We start from the raw sequence: 15,165 nt of genomic DNA, 5'->3' as shown, positions 1-15,165 counted from the left end.
TTCTACTGGGGACATATTTCACGCCCACATTTTTTTTTTAATTGGGGTAAAATTCATGTCACTTAAATGAACCATTTAAGAGGGCCTGATTCTCTGGCATTTGGTCCATCATGATGTTGTGTGCCAGCTCTATCTGGTTCCAAAATGGTGTCTTCACCCCTAGAGGAACCTCATACACTTTGGCAGTCACTCCCCTTCCCCTCTACCCCAGGTCCCAGCTTCTACTAGTCTACTTTCTATACCTCTTCTGGATCGTTCACATAAATGGAGTCCTACAACGGGTGGCCTTTTGTGGCTGGCTGCTTTTGCTTAGTGGAATGTTTTCAAGGTTCACACACACATGACCCTTTAACCTCTCTGTCCCTCTCTCCTCTGTGGTTTGTCTTCCCTGTTCCCTCGGGAAACCCTGTCAAATCCATCCCCTTTCCTTTAGTCTCACTCATGAGGGTGATGGACAGCTGGCACGCTACCATCAAACCAACCTTGAAAGCAAGATCTACCTCTGGAGGTTCTTACCCTGGGATCAGGAATGTATCTCGAGTCCATTTTATGCAACAAAAACATTCCCGTGAGAGAAAATCCATGGGTCTCATCAGAGCGCCCATTTTGGGTCACGGCCCCCAAATGCGTAGAAACCCCAAACAAAGCCAGAAAAATCCCCTTGGAGCTGCCATTGAGCTCTTCACCTTCATGCACTCAGTGAATGACTGTCCTTTTGATAATTTCCTTTCCTCTAGTGTTTGAGAGACAGATGGTGGCTTTATGTTTGTTTCTTTCCTAGTGCTATAAAAGCATGCATGCAGGTGTTATTTCCATAATACTTTTTATATCACTATTTAACAAATCATCAGGTGAGTAAGATTTTGGGAGCTGCTCTGTGGAACCAACTGTCACCAGACAGTGTGGGTTTTATGTTCTGAGGACTGCCTACAGACACATTCTGGAATACAACACTCCCTGCATGTGGTGAACTTTGGGGCTGATTCTTACTGCAGCTGCTTTTCATGCACCTAATCTCCACTGGATGGCGACCTCTTTGTAGGCATCTGGGTCTTTGGACAACTTCTGTCCTCCTGTCTCATGGAGAAGGAGGACATGAGGAACCCTCAGTAGACTGAGGATGATGAGTGGCAGGAAAGTGGACAAAGTTAGGAATTATTCTGACTGTAGGGCCAGCATGTCCCCCACCTTCATTGTCTCTGTAGAGACGGAGGAATTGAGAGCAAAACCCATCAACTTATTCTAGGGGGAGAAGCTGAGGACACAGGACAGAAGGAGGAGGAACTGCCTGCTTGCAGATGTCTGGGTTCCCATGACCAGGGGCAATGCAGAATCTTGGCCCCACCCTGGCTCTGAAGTTTGGCTCAAGACCAGGGAGACTGGAAGGAACACACAGGGTGCTTCTGGTGCCTCTCGAGTTTTCTACTTTTGAGGCAGCCTGGTGGGCACTGGATCAGAGTGTCCCTGGAGAGCCCAATGGAGAGGAGAGATGCTGTCCTCGTGTGGCCCAGAGGGCAGTGGTTGGGAACATGAGAAAGCAGGTGGAAGCAGGTGGAAGGATATGGGTGCCTTTGTCCCATGCAGGGGGATGCTCAGGTGGGAGTGGTGGGAGGAAGCAGGCAAGAAGGAACGAGAAGAGGGGTATAGTTAGCATCACATGAGCTCACTGGTAGCCCTGGGCTGGCGTAGTCAGGAGAAATTCAGGATGTACGTACTTCCAGCTGGCCCAGGTAGGGTCTCCAGGTCCTGTCCATGAGGCTCTGCCGGTACCTCTTTGTAAAGAAGCCGAGGTAGGACACGAAAGCTGTGGTGAGTAAGATGTCTCCACATAAGTTGCTTTCCTGGTGTCGGAAGTTCTGTATGGCTTCTGCCCATCTCACATTCTCAGAGGCAAGTCCTCCCACCTGCGGTTTCAGAGACCAGAAGGGAGAGAAGGCTCACCATCCTGCAGACTCTACAGAGCACCATGGACTCAGTCACAGAGAATGCACATGGCATGTCTGATACTAGAAGACTCGGAACATTACTTATGTGGCCCTTTTGCTCAAAGGAGACTTGCCATAGTGCACACTCAGTAAACACACCTGTTCTGTGTTATGCATTGTACGGGCTGTGGATGGATTACAGTTTTGGAGCACAGGTTTCCGGGTTCTGCCCTTTATAGGCTTGGAGACAAATACCACCTACCTCCAAAGGCTGGGGAGAAAATTAAATGTGATCATGTACATTCGTCACTTAGCACAGTGCCTGGGCTGCAGAACCTATTAGAAAATGGTGTGCCTCCCCTTTCTCCTCGCCAAATGCTGGGGATCAGAAAATAAAGAAAATCACTGCCAGGCACTATAAATAATTCACAGTGGGTGGGCACAGAGACACGGTGATTAGGACAGAGTTAGAGGGACTGGACCATGGGTGTGCACAAAGAACCAAGACGGTGGAACGTGTCCTGACTCTGCCCGCTCCACTTTGGCAAGGCATACCTCTCTGTGGGACCCCTCTCCAGGAGAGGAGAGGCCTCCTTTCTACGGATATGGTAGAGCTGAGTCTGTGTTAACACTGACTGACCTTGTCCTTGTCCAAAAGATGGCAGTTCTACCAGAATTTCATGGTTGGAAGAGACCTTAGGATTGGCCAACCGGACCACTCCCAGGCCCGTTTTGGATTATCTCACTACAACCTCTAGGTGGGTTGGATTCAGAGTCTGGACACCCTGCCTGCCTTCCAAGAGGACTAGTTGAGAAACTGCTTCAGCCAGGCAAAGAAGGCTATGCTAAGTTCTGGAAAACAGACAGAAAATGGAATGGAAGCCAGGCCAGCTAGGAGGTCTGGGATGCTTCCTGCCCATTTGTGGAGGAGCTGTCTCTAGACCAAACTGTCCAGTTCAAATGATCATCTCAAGGTGATGCAGGAAGAGCAGGTCCAACAAACAACCTCACAGACACACTTCTGTGCTGGCAACTTTCCTTACCAAAGCATGGCCCAGTTCCACCATTGCTGTCACCAGTTTCTCCCTAAACAAGAAAATCTGGCTTCATTGTAGAAACACACGGTGGCCAGAATCAAAGTCAAAAGGCTTTGACTCCACCTCCCTTCACTGGGGGCAAGGGAGCTATAAAGGCTGCCTATGGAAGAGAGCTCATATCCAGTGGACCCTGCCTTGTAGGATCTTAGCTAATGCAGGACAGGAGATATAAGCCATGGAGGGGTTACAAAAAGGCTATGAATTCTTTGACACTCCATTCCTCAAGAATTGGCACCTGGGGCACCTGGGTGGCTCAGGCATTTAAGCATCCCACTCTTGGTTTTGGCTCAGGTCATGATCTCAGGGTTGTGGGATCGAGCCCTATATTGGGTTCTGTGCTCAGCGAGGAGTCTGCCTGGGATTCTCTCCCTCCTGCCTCTACCTCTTCTCTCATAGTCTCTCATTCTCTCTCTCAAAGATAAATATATCAAATTAAAAAAGAGTTCCTGCCTATGCTCCCCAACACTGAACCTGTGACCACTTTAACCGATAGAACACAGCGGGAGGGATACTGTGTTGGTGTTTGGTCCCAGGCCTTAAGAGACTGGGATCCTGTACTTCCTGTCTGCTACAGTGTTTGCTCTTGGAGACTCGAGACCCCGTGTGAGATGTCTAGGTGCCCTACTGGAGAGAGTTTTGCCCTTCTAGTGGTTCCTGCCAAGGTACGTTGATAAACCAGCCATCCACTAGACAAAGAACGCTGAGTGGCCCCAGTAGGCACCACCCTGAGCTGAGAACCTGCCTGGGGAAACCTGCCCAAAGTCCTGACCCACAAACTTGCAAGAGACAACAAAATGGTTGTTGTGTTACATCACTAAGATTCAGGGTAGTCAGCAGACACTCACAAGACAAACACCCTGTGGGGACCCTCAGCTTTACTCTCTTAGGGAGGCCAGAGCCTACATGTATATGCATATGTTTGTGCACACGCATGTAAGTGTACATACATGCATCTGGGCAAGGTCACGCTCACAGATGCTCAGGGTCAAGAGGTGTTATTCTTGTCTGCTTCTGTCTCAGTTCCTTATCCTGGTCATGCCTTTATCATCAAACATTACACAGCAAAGAGCTGCTGAGCTTGCCTATTGAGTGGTCAGCTTTGTCTCGAAAGGCTTCCTCTAGTCAATGCGCATATACGCACATAAGCGTGTCATGTCTCACCCCACTGTCTCATAGATCAAGGGGTCCCATCCTCCCAAACATCTCTGTAGGAAAACGGTCTTGTTTGCTTAGGGTGTGCTTAGGCACACTTCTCAGGACTCAGTCCCTGCATCCCAGCACGCTTTAATATCTGTTCCTCCCTCTCTCCCCGCCCACATCCCAGCACATTTTAATATTTCCCTCCAAGTCAAAGTGGTGCTAAGCTGTGCTCATCTATTCTGTACCTCGGTGGCACTTGACAAGCTCAACTAATGTAATTACGGCTCAGGCTGCTGAGGTTCACACTCACCAGGCGATTTGCAAGGGAGATGGTGCTTGCGGTCGCTTCAGCTTCTTGCTGACATTTGAGTTTGTCTGCCGTTGCTTTCTCGAACTTGGCTGTGAGTTTGGCCAGGTTTTCATTAAGGTGCTGTTTAGGAAGGAACACAAGGTCTATCCGTAATTCCAGCCCAAGTCACCTCCAGTGGGGCTGAGATAAGAGTTATGTGTAGATGGTGTTTAGGGAAGGCATCCTGGGGTGGGGGAGCTGTAAGGGACTGGAGAAGATAGGGCAGGAAAGGAAAAGCAGGCAAATTAGGGTGATCTCAGGTGGAGCCCTGGGGGAAGCCCAGATCAGCCATGTCCTAAGCAAGAAGGCTGAGCTTTCTTGCCCCAGTCCTTGGTGCGGGGCCAAGTGGGGTGATGGGCACGGGGGGTGGGTGTGTGCATAAACTCTGTTTCTCCTTGTATTGGGGGGGGGAAGGGGTTGCAGGTGTTATTAAAACACCAGTGCTTCTATTAAAAGCAGAAGTGCACCGAAGCCTGGGGTGGCCTGAAAATGGTCAGAAGGATGCCGGGGGTCCTGGGAGGGGCACACACTGTATTTGCTGCCACAGGTCTACGGTTTGGGACTGGGCTATGTGCAGTCTAAGTCCTCTCCTTGTTTTCAGGTCCTAGGAGTACAGGTAACTTTTGCTAACCTCATCTATTCTGTCCAATCATCCTGAAATAGAGGAGAATTTTGTAAGAAGACATGGTTTCAATGTTTTCTAAATTTATCAAGAGTTTAGAATTGAAGTATGTAGCTTGTGTTGCCCCCAAAATACATATTTGCATACACAAAGACATAGGGACACATGGTAGATACCTCCAAATAGGTCTCATGTCTATGGAGTAACTGGCATTCAGGTTGCTTTGCTGGCCATTACCATGTCCCAGGAGAAACAAATCAAGGGCCAAGTTTATACAGCCAAGCAGTTTGAAAAGCAGGCGGTGAGCCATCCAATTGACAATGTCAGACTGGCCACACTCATTTACCTTCTCTTCTTCCCAAGACTTCTCTAAAATAATTATGAAGCTATTGAAAACATCATAAACCCGGAACACTGAGCAAATGTTCAGGGTCACTGGAGAGTGAGGGACTGTAATCAATTTATGGCAGACTGGACTTAGAGAAGAGTGGAAAGTACCAGAGGAGGGCACAGGAAGCACAACACAGAGCGGGCCTCCATTCACCAAAGGAGACATGCACCAGGGATTTGGAAATGTTAGGTGTGATGGAAGGGGGTGCTGAAAGTAAGAGGGCTCATTGGGAGCTCATTGGGAGGACTGATCTTCTACCCCTATCTCTACCCACATGCCCAGTGTCCAATGTCACCAGGCGTCTGTGTCACCAGCAGGAGATTCAATAGTGGCAGGGAGAAGACACTACGTTGTGGCATCAAGGATGCAACCAACTTAACTCAACTGATCCTGAAAACAAATTCTGCCGGTCAGTCAGGTCGGCCTTTGCTTGCCGACCCATACCAGCTTTTGAACACTACTCTTATAAACATGAAAGGACAAGAAGCCATTTGATAAAGACTAAATTAAGGTAAACAAGAGGGGGGAAAAACAACTGAGAAAAGACACAACACTAGTCACAAGGAGCACAATAAAATCCTTCATGAGTAGTTTCTCAGGAAGACTTGAGCTGTTTCATCCATAAAACAAGAAAAGAATGTTAGCAAAAGGAACAGAGGGCAAAAAAAAAAAAAAACAAAAAACAAAACCCAAAACCAAAAAACAAACCAAACCAAAACAAAAAACTCCAAAACAAAAACTGTTGCAGACATTATTATTCTTGTTAATGTAAAAAAAATAATAGATTCAAGGGAAGGGTTAAAAGATGAATTTCAGGAAAGTTAGAAAGTGTAAGAAAACATAAAGTTACTCTGAGGGAACAAAAGACTCATCAGAACGTTCAACATCCAACAAACGTGTATTCTAGAAAATAAGGTAAAAAAGTAAACAGAAGGGAGATTACCAAAGAAATAATACAAAATAATGTTCCAGAGTTGAGGAAAAGAAGTCTCCACATGCTGAGTACAGTGAATCTAAAACATGGCAGCTAATCACATCAGTGTAAAGCTTCAGACATCAAGAATACAGAAAAAGGGGTGGCTGGGTGGCTTGGTTGGTTAAGCATCTGACTCTTGATATTGGCTCAGGTCATGATTTCACAGTCATGAGATCGAGCCCCACATTGGCCTCTGCACTGGGCATGGAGCCTGCTTGGGATTCCCTTTCTCTCTCTCCCCTTACCCCTCCCTCCACTTGTGCTCTCTCAAGAAAACGAAAAAAAAAAAAAAAAGAGAGAAAAAAAGTAAAGACTTTCAGAAAGGCAGAAACACAGTGCATTGACAAAGGAATGTGACCCTGACTGCTCATCAGACTTCTCCCTAAAGAACAGGGTAAGGCATTCAGTGTTCTAAGTAAGGTGGGGTGGGGAGGGGGACAGACACTAGCATCAGAATTCAGTACTCAGGGAAATTGCCAGGTCAGTTTAAAAATCAAAGAAAGGTATTTCCAGACTTGAACCAATCAGAAAATTGACCTCTTACTTAACATTTCTGAGAAAGTTACTTAAGAGTGAGCTCCAGCAAACAAGAGAAGAAATCAAGGAAGGAGAAGTCAAGGGCTCCGTAAGTCACTGGAACCAACCCAAGAAAGCAGCAAACTTGTTTCCTCTCCAACACTGATTTGAACTCTGAGTCTGGGACAAGAGTGAAAGGTCGTGGGGGCAAAAATGGAAGTGCTAGGACACTGGATTGCATGGAGAGTTTAAGGGGTAATGAGGTTATGCAAAAGGAACTAATGACAGAGAAAAAACCCACAAAAGCAAGTAGAAACTCCAGGGAGAAGGGGAAAGATTGTATAAAAGAAGGAAGTGAATTAAAAATAGAATTGTTTTAAACAAGACGCAGAATCAGACCTATAAACACAGAGAATAAACTGATGGTGGCCAGAGGAGAGGAAGGTGTGGGGGTGGGCAATATGGTTGAAGGGGAGCAGGAGGTCCAGGCTTCCAGTTACAGGATGAATAAATCACGGGGATAAAAGGCACAGCATAGGGAATATACAGTCAATGATCTTATAATAGTGCTATGTGATGACAGGTGGTAGCTACCTTTATGGTGAGTACAGCAGAATGTAGAAACTTGTCACATCACTATGTTGTACATCTGAAATTCATGCAACATTGTGTGTCAACTATACTTGAATAAAAAGAATGATTTTCTTAATTTCCTTTTTGGATCATTCAATGCTTTATGTATAGAAATAGTGATTTTTGTGTGTTTATTGTATATCCTTTGCGTTTTCAGAATTTATTAGCCCAAATAGCATTTTGTGGATTGTTACTAATAAATAATAATTTCCATAAATAGAGGAAATGGAATACTAATGGACCAGTTAGATCTGCTAAAAAAAAAAAACAAAAAAAAAAAACCAGAAGTTTCAGAGAATGCAAAGGGAATTTACTGATGTTTCAGCTTTCCCAGTCAGTCAGTGAACAGAGCCTGGGACACTTAATTTTGGTTGCAGAACAGAGCAGAGATATTTTGCATCTTGGTGACTCAAAAGCAAAAGAAACAATCAGTAATGGCAACAGAAGGTGGGAAGTGGGAGGTCGGGGGAAGAGCTGAAGAAACAGGCAATAATTTTGTCTTGAAAACCAAAGGTTGCAAGGAAGCTGCTTCTCTGGGCAAGAATTACTCCAGGGCAAGAATTACTTTTAATGTCAATTAAAAGTGGTTGTCATGATGGTGTCGAGAAGACACGCAGCTGAAGAAACAGGGATGTCAGCACGGCCTAGAGATGGGGCCAGGAAGACCATGGGAGCTGGTCAGAGGAGCCTGACACTGAAAAACACAGGGATTTGTGGGAACTTGTGACAAAACTGGGTTGGATGGGGTTACTCAAGGGGCTACTCAACTCTAGGGTCGGTTCATGCTGTTTGGGAATATTCTGATGACTTTATGGCCAGCCAGAAATCAGATTTTTATGAAAATCTCCTGTTGATTTAAATATGGGTGGTTAACAAAATCGTTTGCAAAGACTGAGTGTGGGCCAAAGGAAACACATAGAAGGTACTAGCATGAAGGCTCTGAGAGGCTTGACCAGTCCTTTTCGACATGAGCAGTTATAGGGCTGGAGACTGTGGTTTCTCATTAGATGCCTTTCTCTGATATTTTACTTACGTGTCAGTATATGCTCCATGAAAACGCCTTGTTTTTATTACCATTCTTTTAATGAATCGTTATATTAATATATGCTATCATTACAGAAAAAAGGGAAAATACCTATATGCAAAACCCATCCAAAATATACTATGCAGATATAATGCCAGTATTCCTGTTTTTAGGTATATGATAATCTATTTGGGAATATGCTTTTTAAAAAAATAAACTTTAGCTTGGATATAATGTTCTTTACTTGGAAGTATCGTAAAATCCTGAAAATAAGACTGAGGGACCGGAGGAGCTGGCAATGGCCTCAGTGTCCTAGAGGGAAGAATGTCCTTGCCTGGGGTGGCCCTCATGTTAGGCGTGGGAGTGTCATTAGTGTCTGTTGTTAGTGTCTGTCATTAGTGGGGGAGTGTCCAAAGTGTTAGGACACTGAAAGGCATGTGGATAAGCAAAGGAGGGAGAGGAGGTTGTTAAAAGCCAGAATACATTTTTTTTTTCAAAAAAAGAAAAAATTTGGCAGAAAAGAAGTGTCTTCCTAAGGTAGCCAAGTATTTGAAAGATGCGCTTGTTGCTTTCACAGGTTGACTGGGCCCATCATGGGAATGTTGGCTAGTGAAAAGGTATAAACATTTTGAAAACATTCCCTTTGCACCAAATGTTCCTTTAGTTAAAATAACTTGAGTGAAAAAAAAAAAAAAAAGAAAACCAACTTTGAAAATGCAGTTCTAACATTTTTCTGGGAGAAACTGTAGAATATGGAAATTCTCAGGAGGCTTATTCCCTTCAGAATCAGCCGTGGGGGTGTTCCGGTGTTCTGGTCTGGGTATTCTTTGAAGAAGGCCATTGTTAAGGTGATTATCATCCATTTTAAGGAGATGGCCCCAGAATGTCTGCATTTATAAAGCCAACATACCGAGCAATTAGCTGCTTTGCCCAGGTTTCTTTTCCTTTTTTTCTTTTTTAAAATTTTATTTTTTTTTCAGTGTTCCAAAATTCATTGCTTATGCGCCACACCCAGTGTTCCATGCAATACGTGCCCTCCTTAATACGCACCAAGTTTCTTTTCTTGAGAAAGAGATCGGTGGCAAGGTTCTTTGAATTAGCACCTTCAGCCACAGAATTTAATCGAGCAATTAATACGCCCGTGTCCTGTGAAGCGGCCGGCACATCTGCAATTTAATTCTCACCATCTGTAAAGCCCCTTTTACCATCACGACAGATTTGCCCCAAGGATCGTATTTGCCTGGAGTGTGTGCGTAGAAAGGAAAGATCCAGGAAGAGTTTTGGATTGAACTTGATCCTAGGAGTGGCCAGTCACCGGAGATGGAGCACGTGTGTGAGAGCACATGTAGGGAGGAGGAGGAGGAAGGAGAGCTGAGGCAGGGTAGCCACGGTCGTCGTGAGGCAGCGGCCTTAGCCCCATGTGGACTACGGGAGGGCTCTGTGAGGACACTCTCCCCGGTTGTCCCTGTGTTCTCAATAAGCGAGAGGTTACTGTGTCCATTTTACTCCAGGAAACTGAAGTGTGGGCATTTTAAAGACCTTTCTAAAGGTCACACATCTGTAAAGGGGATAGCCTAGAATGGAATTTCAGCGGCTCTCCCGTCCTAAGGGATTCCAATTTCTACCTTTGATTGTGTCCATTTTTAAGGGCAAAGGTGAGGTTCAAGGGGGAACTCTCTCTCAAACAGGTGTAAACCCACGATCTCCCCAGCCCCCAGTCTGGAGAGAGGCAGATCTACTCAAGACATCACCCAGATGTCGGCAAAGCTAATGACCCTCACCGTTTTACACTTATGGTCAAGGGACCGCCCCCCCCAACCACAAGGTACTGCTTGGTTCTGAAAGCTTCCATAGAACAGCACAGACCACAAATGGTCTGCGGGATCGGTCTGTATTTGAGGAAATACAGGATTTGAGGAAAAGCAAAGGGGGACTCAGTTGAAAAGCCAGGAGCTTCGGCATCCACTTTGGTTTTCCCGCCTCTTTTTCAAAATCGGGACCCTCGGGCGCTGGGACACGGGGGCGCATGCGGTTTCCCCCAGAGACTGCCCGGGTGGAATGGCGGAGGAGGGGCCCCGGCCTCACTTACCGCGATTTTGGTTTTTATAGCCGCCAGCTTCTCCTGGGCGGCAGCGAGGTCCGCGGTGGCTCTGCTCAGTGCCTGGCGCTTGGGCTCCACGTCGCAGAAGACCTCGTAGAAGCGCACGATGTTGATGACCCAGGAGCAGAGCCCCGCGGCCGCGGACGACTTGGTGGCCACGAGCTCGGGCTTGAACTCGGGGTCCTGCAGGTATGGTCTGAGGGCCTTGAGACAGCTCTCGGGGATGTTCTCCTTGTCGAAGTTGACGAGGGAGTCCAGGAAACCGTCCACTTTGGCCATGGTGACCTTGGCGGCCTTCCAGCTCCGGTCCTTGGGCACGCGGCCCCCGCGGGCCGTGAGGGTCATCACCGCCGCAGTGACGTTGCTGACAGCCGGAGGCGGGGCCCCAAACGACTTCAGCTCGGTCAGGTTGGTCTGCGGAGAGAGGAGGAGGTGCTTAGGGACAAACGATCGTGGTTCCTTTGTCCTCCGCTGCTAATGGACTTGGGCTCCAGGACGATCGTTCTGAAAAGGCTGCTTTGAAGCCCGCGGAGCCCTCCGAGTTTTAAATGTCATGACTCATCCGAAGGAAACCAAAGCTACCCCCCAGGGGCTTCAGACTCGCCTGCCAAGGGCTAGCTGAGACTCGGCTCGTTTGTTCAGTTCTGGAACGCCACTCACAGCCCATTAGAAACACACAATTATTTCACATTCGACAGTAAAATAGAAGGATGCCAGCACTCTCTGAAATAGGCAGCACGCTATGAATAAAAGATAAGGTTATTATAAATTAATTTCCCATCTTGGATTGGAGAGACTAGCCCTGTAACCCAACAAATTTTATTTTTCTTTAATTAAAGAGCTTTGTTCCGTGAGCTTATTCTAACTACACTTGACTGTCCGGATGGCAAAGTGACATTTTCCACCGGGAAATAATTCAGACCGAAAGCTGAGCACAGTCACTGCCCCTGCTTCAAGGTGGGGTCGTCCTCTGTTCCAAGCATCACTTGCACCAGAAAGATATGGCCGAACGGCCTTGGCAAGTCATTTCAACTCTCCGGGCCTCTGTGTGTCCATCTGTAAATTGGGGGCAGGGGTGTGCCCTCATCTGTGAGAGAAGCCATGTCTTAAATGCATGTGACGTTGATTTAAGGTTTGTCATGACCATGGGTGAGAAGCCTATGACCCCAGAAGCACTTGTTTTGGGGGGATGATTTTGGAAGGGGTTGGAAAGTCTTGATTTGGAAGATGTGCCAAATTCATTTCCAGCCCAAGAGGGCCTGGAAATCTACAAATGGCGAGGGGAAGGGATTACTTCTTGCTCCTAATGAAAGCACGTGGGAAGACGATCTCTGCTTCTGAAACCATTTTCACATTTGGTCATGAAAACTCATCAGAGGCGGGGATGGAAGGATGGCATACATGTGGGGGGTGGCCTCCCCTGGGGGCAGAGTCAGAACATAGAATCAGGAACAAAACCCCACGATTTTAAACCAGTGTTGAGTTCAGCATCCTCAACATCCTGAAATAAGCAACCACAAAAACGTACAGAGTTGAAAGGGAATCCTACGACCCAGATAGGTTGCTGTTAATGTTTCCATGTAGTTCCTTCCAGTATTTTTTTATATTCGTATCTCTCGATAAATTACCCACAGCCTTTTTGGTAGCAGTGACAGAAGACCCAGCTCAAGAACAAAGAGGACTTTCTGGTTCCAGTATCTGAGGGCGATGAGCTGGGAGCTGGCTGGAAGGATGAGCAGGACCTGTGTTTTTTTTTTTTTTTTAAAGATTTATTTATTTGACATACAGAGATCACAAGTAGGCAGAGAAACAGGCAGAGAGACAGGCAGAGAGAGAGGAGGAAGCAGGCTCCCTGCTGAGCGGAGAGCCTGATGTGGGGCTTGATCCCAGAACCCTGGGATCATGACCTGAGCTGAAGGCAGAGGCTTTAACCCACTGAGCCACCCAGGTGCCCCAGAACCTGTGTTTTGAGCACCTGTGGGCTCTCTGGATTGTCTCTTGTTTCTGCTGCTCCCTGCGTGTACTTCTGTTTTGCACAGCATCTTCTTGTGTTGCAAGGCCTTCGAACCTACCCCTATGCCCTCACCTTGTGTCATTGTCTCTGTCACTAAGCTCTAGCCATAGAAGGATGGCATACATGTGGGGGGTGTATGCCAGGGTCTAGCCATGGTCTCCTCCTTCTAGTGCATCGATTGCCAACCTCATCCCCACTTCCAGACCCCTGCCCGGAATGCTTTTTGCTAAGCTATTTGCCTGGCTTATCCCTTCTCATCTGTCAGGATCTCAATTCAGAATTCAGACGTTGCCCACTGAGAAGGACTTCCCCGTCAGCTTCCCCTTCCCGTCATTTCCCATCAGCTCCTTGATGATCTGCAGACAACTTGGGGCTATCAGAATTGGTCCCACCTTTTCTTTATTGAATTTCCATATCCTCCTCAGTCTTGTTAACCACAGTTGCCCCAGGGCCTAGAACAGAACTCAGCATACAGCAGGTGCTCATTGACTGGGGGTGTCCAACAATCACCTGGAATGAAAGGGGGTCAGCTGTTCAAGGTCATGGCCATGGCTTTGCAAGCAGAAGAGGAGACATTTCCTCCAGTGCAAGTGGAAATAAAAATGTCCTGGGAGGGTGCGCCTGGTGGCTCAGTCAGTTAAAGGGCTGACCCTTGGTTACGGCTCAGGTCGTGATCTCAGGGTCCTGGGATGGAGCCCCGCATCAGGCTCCTTGCTCAGTGGGGAGGCCGCTTGAGATGCTCTCTCTCCCTCTCCCTCTGCCCTGCCTGCCCCTTGCAGGCTGTCAATCAATCAATCAATCAGACTTTTTAAAAAATGTCCTGGGAAATGATCTCGTTTAGTTAGGTGGGGCTCCTGTAGCCAATCACTGCAAGGCAGGCGGTTACGGGTCTCCTAAGAGGAACACAGGACGGAAGACACAGTTCTAGGAAGGCAGGCGGGATTGTGAGCAAGTCAACAGCAAGCATGCTTGGTTTCTCCACTCCACTCCTGCCATCAGGCTCTTGCTCTCCCTGCTGCCTGGACCTGCTCTTCTCCCAAGTTTTTACTCAAATTTCTCCTTCTCTGTAGAGTGGGGTTGGGAGGGTGGCAGGGGTGGGAGGAGGAGAGTCGGTTAGGATCAAAGCTCCAGGGAGGATCCAGAGCCACAGGGGGGCAGTTTGAGTTCATTCTAATGTCAAGGGGAAGCCACTGGAGGGTTTTAGGCAGGGAGTGAAATGATGTGGTTTTGCTCTGAGACCTTTTAGCCGCTGGCCCCACTGCAGCCAGGCAGGCCGCACAGTTGTTGGGGTAGGAGACTAAGCCAGCCCAGGACCAGGGCTCTCAACAGTGGAGATGTGACAGGTGATTGGGTTTGGGACATATATAGGAGCTAGCGTAGGCAAAAGTTTGAAAAAGAGGCATGAGAGAACATGGCTCCTCTGCTCAAATAGAATTTTTAAAGTCCACGTACCATTGAGGGACGAGCCACAACTGACATTAAACATTCAATTCCTGGAAACCTTTCCACAAATGTACCATGTGGATAAGGTTTGCAGAACATTCTTCTACATGAATCTTCGTGAAAATCTTAGACAAGCTCTTTGGGAGTGGATTTGCTGGGTCAAAGAGCAGGGCACATCTTTAGTGTTCTTTGTACACACTGCCCGCTTCCCCAGAAATTCCCATTCCAGTTCTCAGTGTCTGAGAAAGCTTACGTTCACCCCCATTCAGCAATGGTCACATTATTTAAAAAAAAATTTTTTTTTTTTCAATTTGACAGGCTGAAAAGGGGATAACACCAGTTTAATTCATATATGGGCATATACATATTTGCTAGTGATACTAAATGTATTTTTTCATGTTTTTAAGCAATTTGGGTTTCTTGTTTTGTGAACTGTTGGGTATTGACCTTTGCCTACATTTCTACTGGGCTGTTTATCTTTTTATTTTTGATTGCTGTGTTAGTTGTTAGTTGGGGTAGCTGCAGGCCAAAAAGATGGTACAACACACTGGCTAATTTGAGGGTCATTAATGAAAGGAATTATTTATAAAGGGATAATGCCTTACCCTGGGCTAGTAGCATGGGCTAAGTGGGTCTGGGGTGTCTCCATTTCTATCCCTGGAAGCTGTGGTTGGGCCAGAGAGAAGAGAGGGAAGGAGAGGAACAGGGAGAGAGAGAGAAGGACAGAGAAAGGATGAGAGGAAGGGAGAGAAGGAGGGAGAGGGAGGAAGGGAGAGGGAGGGAGAGAAAATCGGTGGAGAGGGAACCTGATGGGAGCTTTCAGCAGTGGGCAGGTTGGGACCAAACGAATAGACATGTTTATCTCTGTCCTCCAATCCCCTGCTTGCCTTGGTCAAACAGGACCAGAAGCAGGAGGTCAAGGGAGAGCATCTGA

General features: G+C 47.0%; 1 protein-coding gene across 1 annotated transcript in view; it reads right to left on the bottom strand.

Moving 5' to 3' along the window:
* Positions 1-15,165, bottom strand: part of DNAH9 (dynein axonemal heavy chain 9) — a 313,067-nt gene that overhangs the window by 85,393 nt on the left and 212,509 nt on the right. Inside the window, exons 50-52 of the mRNA XM_032840101.1 lie at positions 10,763-11,188; positions 4,473-4,592; positions 1,716-1,904 (exon numbers count right to left, since the gene is read on the bottom strand). Coding sequence (XP_032695992.1) covers positions 1,716-1,904; positions 4,473-4,592; positions 10,763-11,188 — 735 coding nt within the window. The remainder of the gene's footprint in view (positions 1-1,715; positions 1,905-4,472; positions 4,593-10,762; positions 11,189-15,165) is intronic.

This window comes from Lontra canadensis, unplaced genomic scaffold, assembly GCF_010015895.1.
Source record: "Lontra canadensis isolate GAN:19392208 unplaced genomic scaffold, GSC_riverotter_1.0 scaffold110, whole genome shotgun sequence".
Lineage (NCBI taxonomy): Eukaryota > Metazoa > Chordata > Mammalia > Carnivora > Mustelidae > Lontra > Lontra canadensis.
Note: the sequence above shows the minus strand (reverse complement) of the source record. Positions and strands in the feature narration are given on the sequence as shown.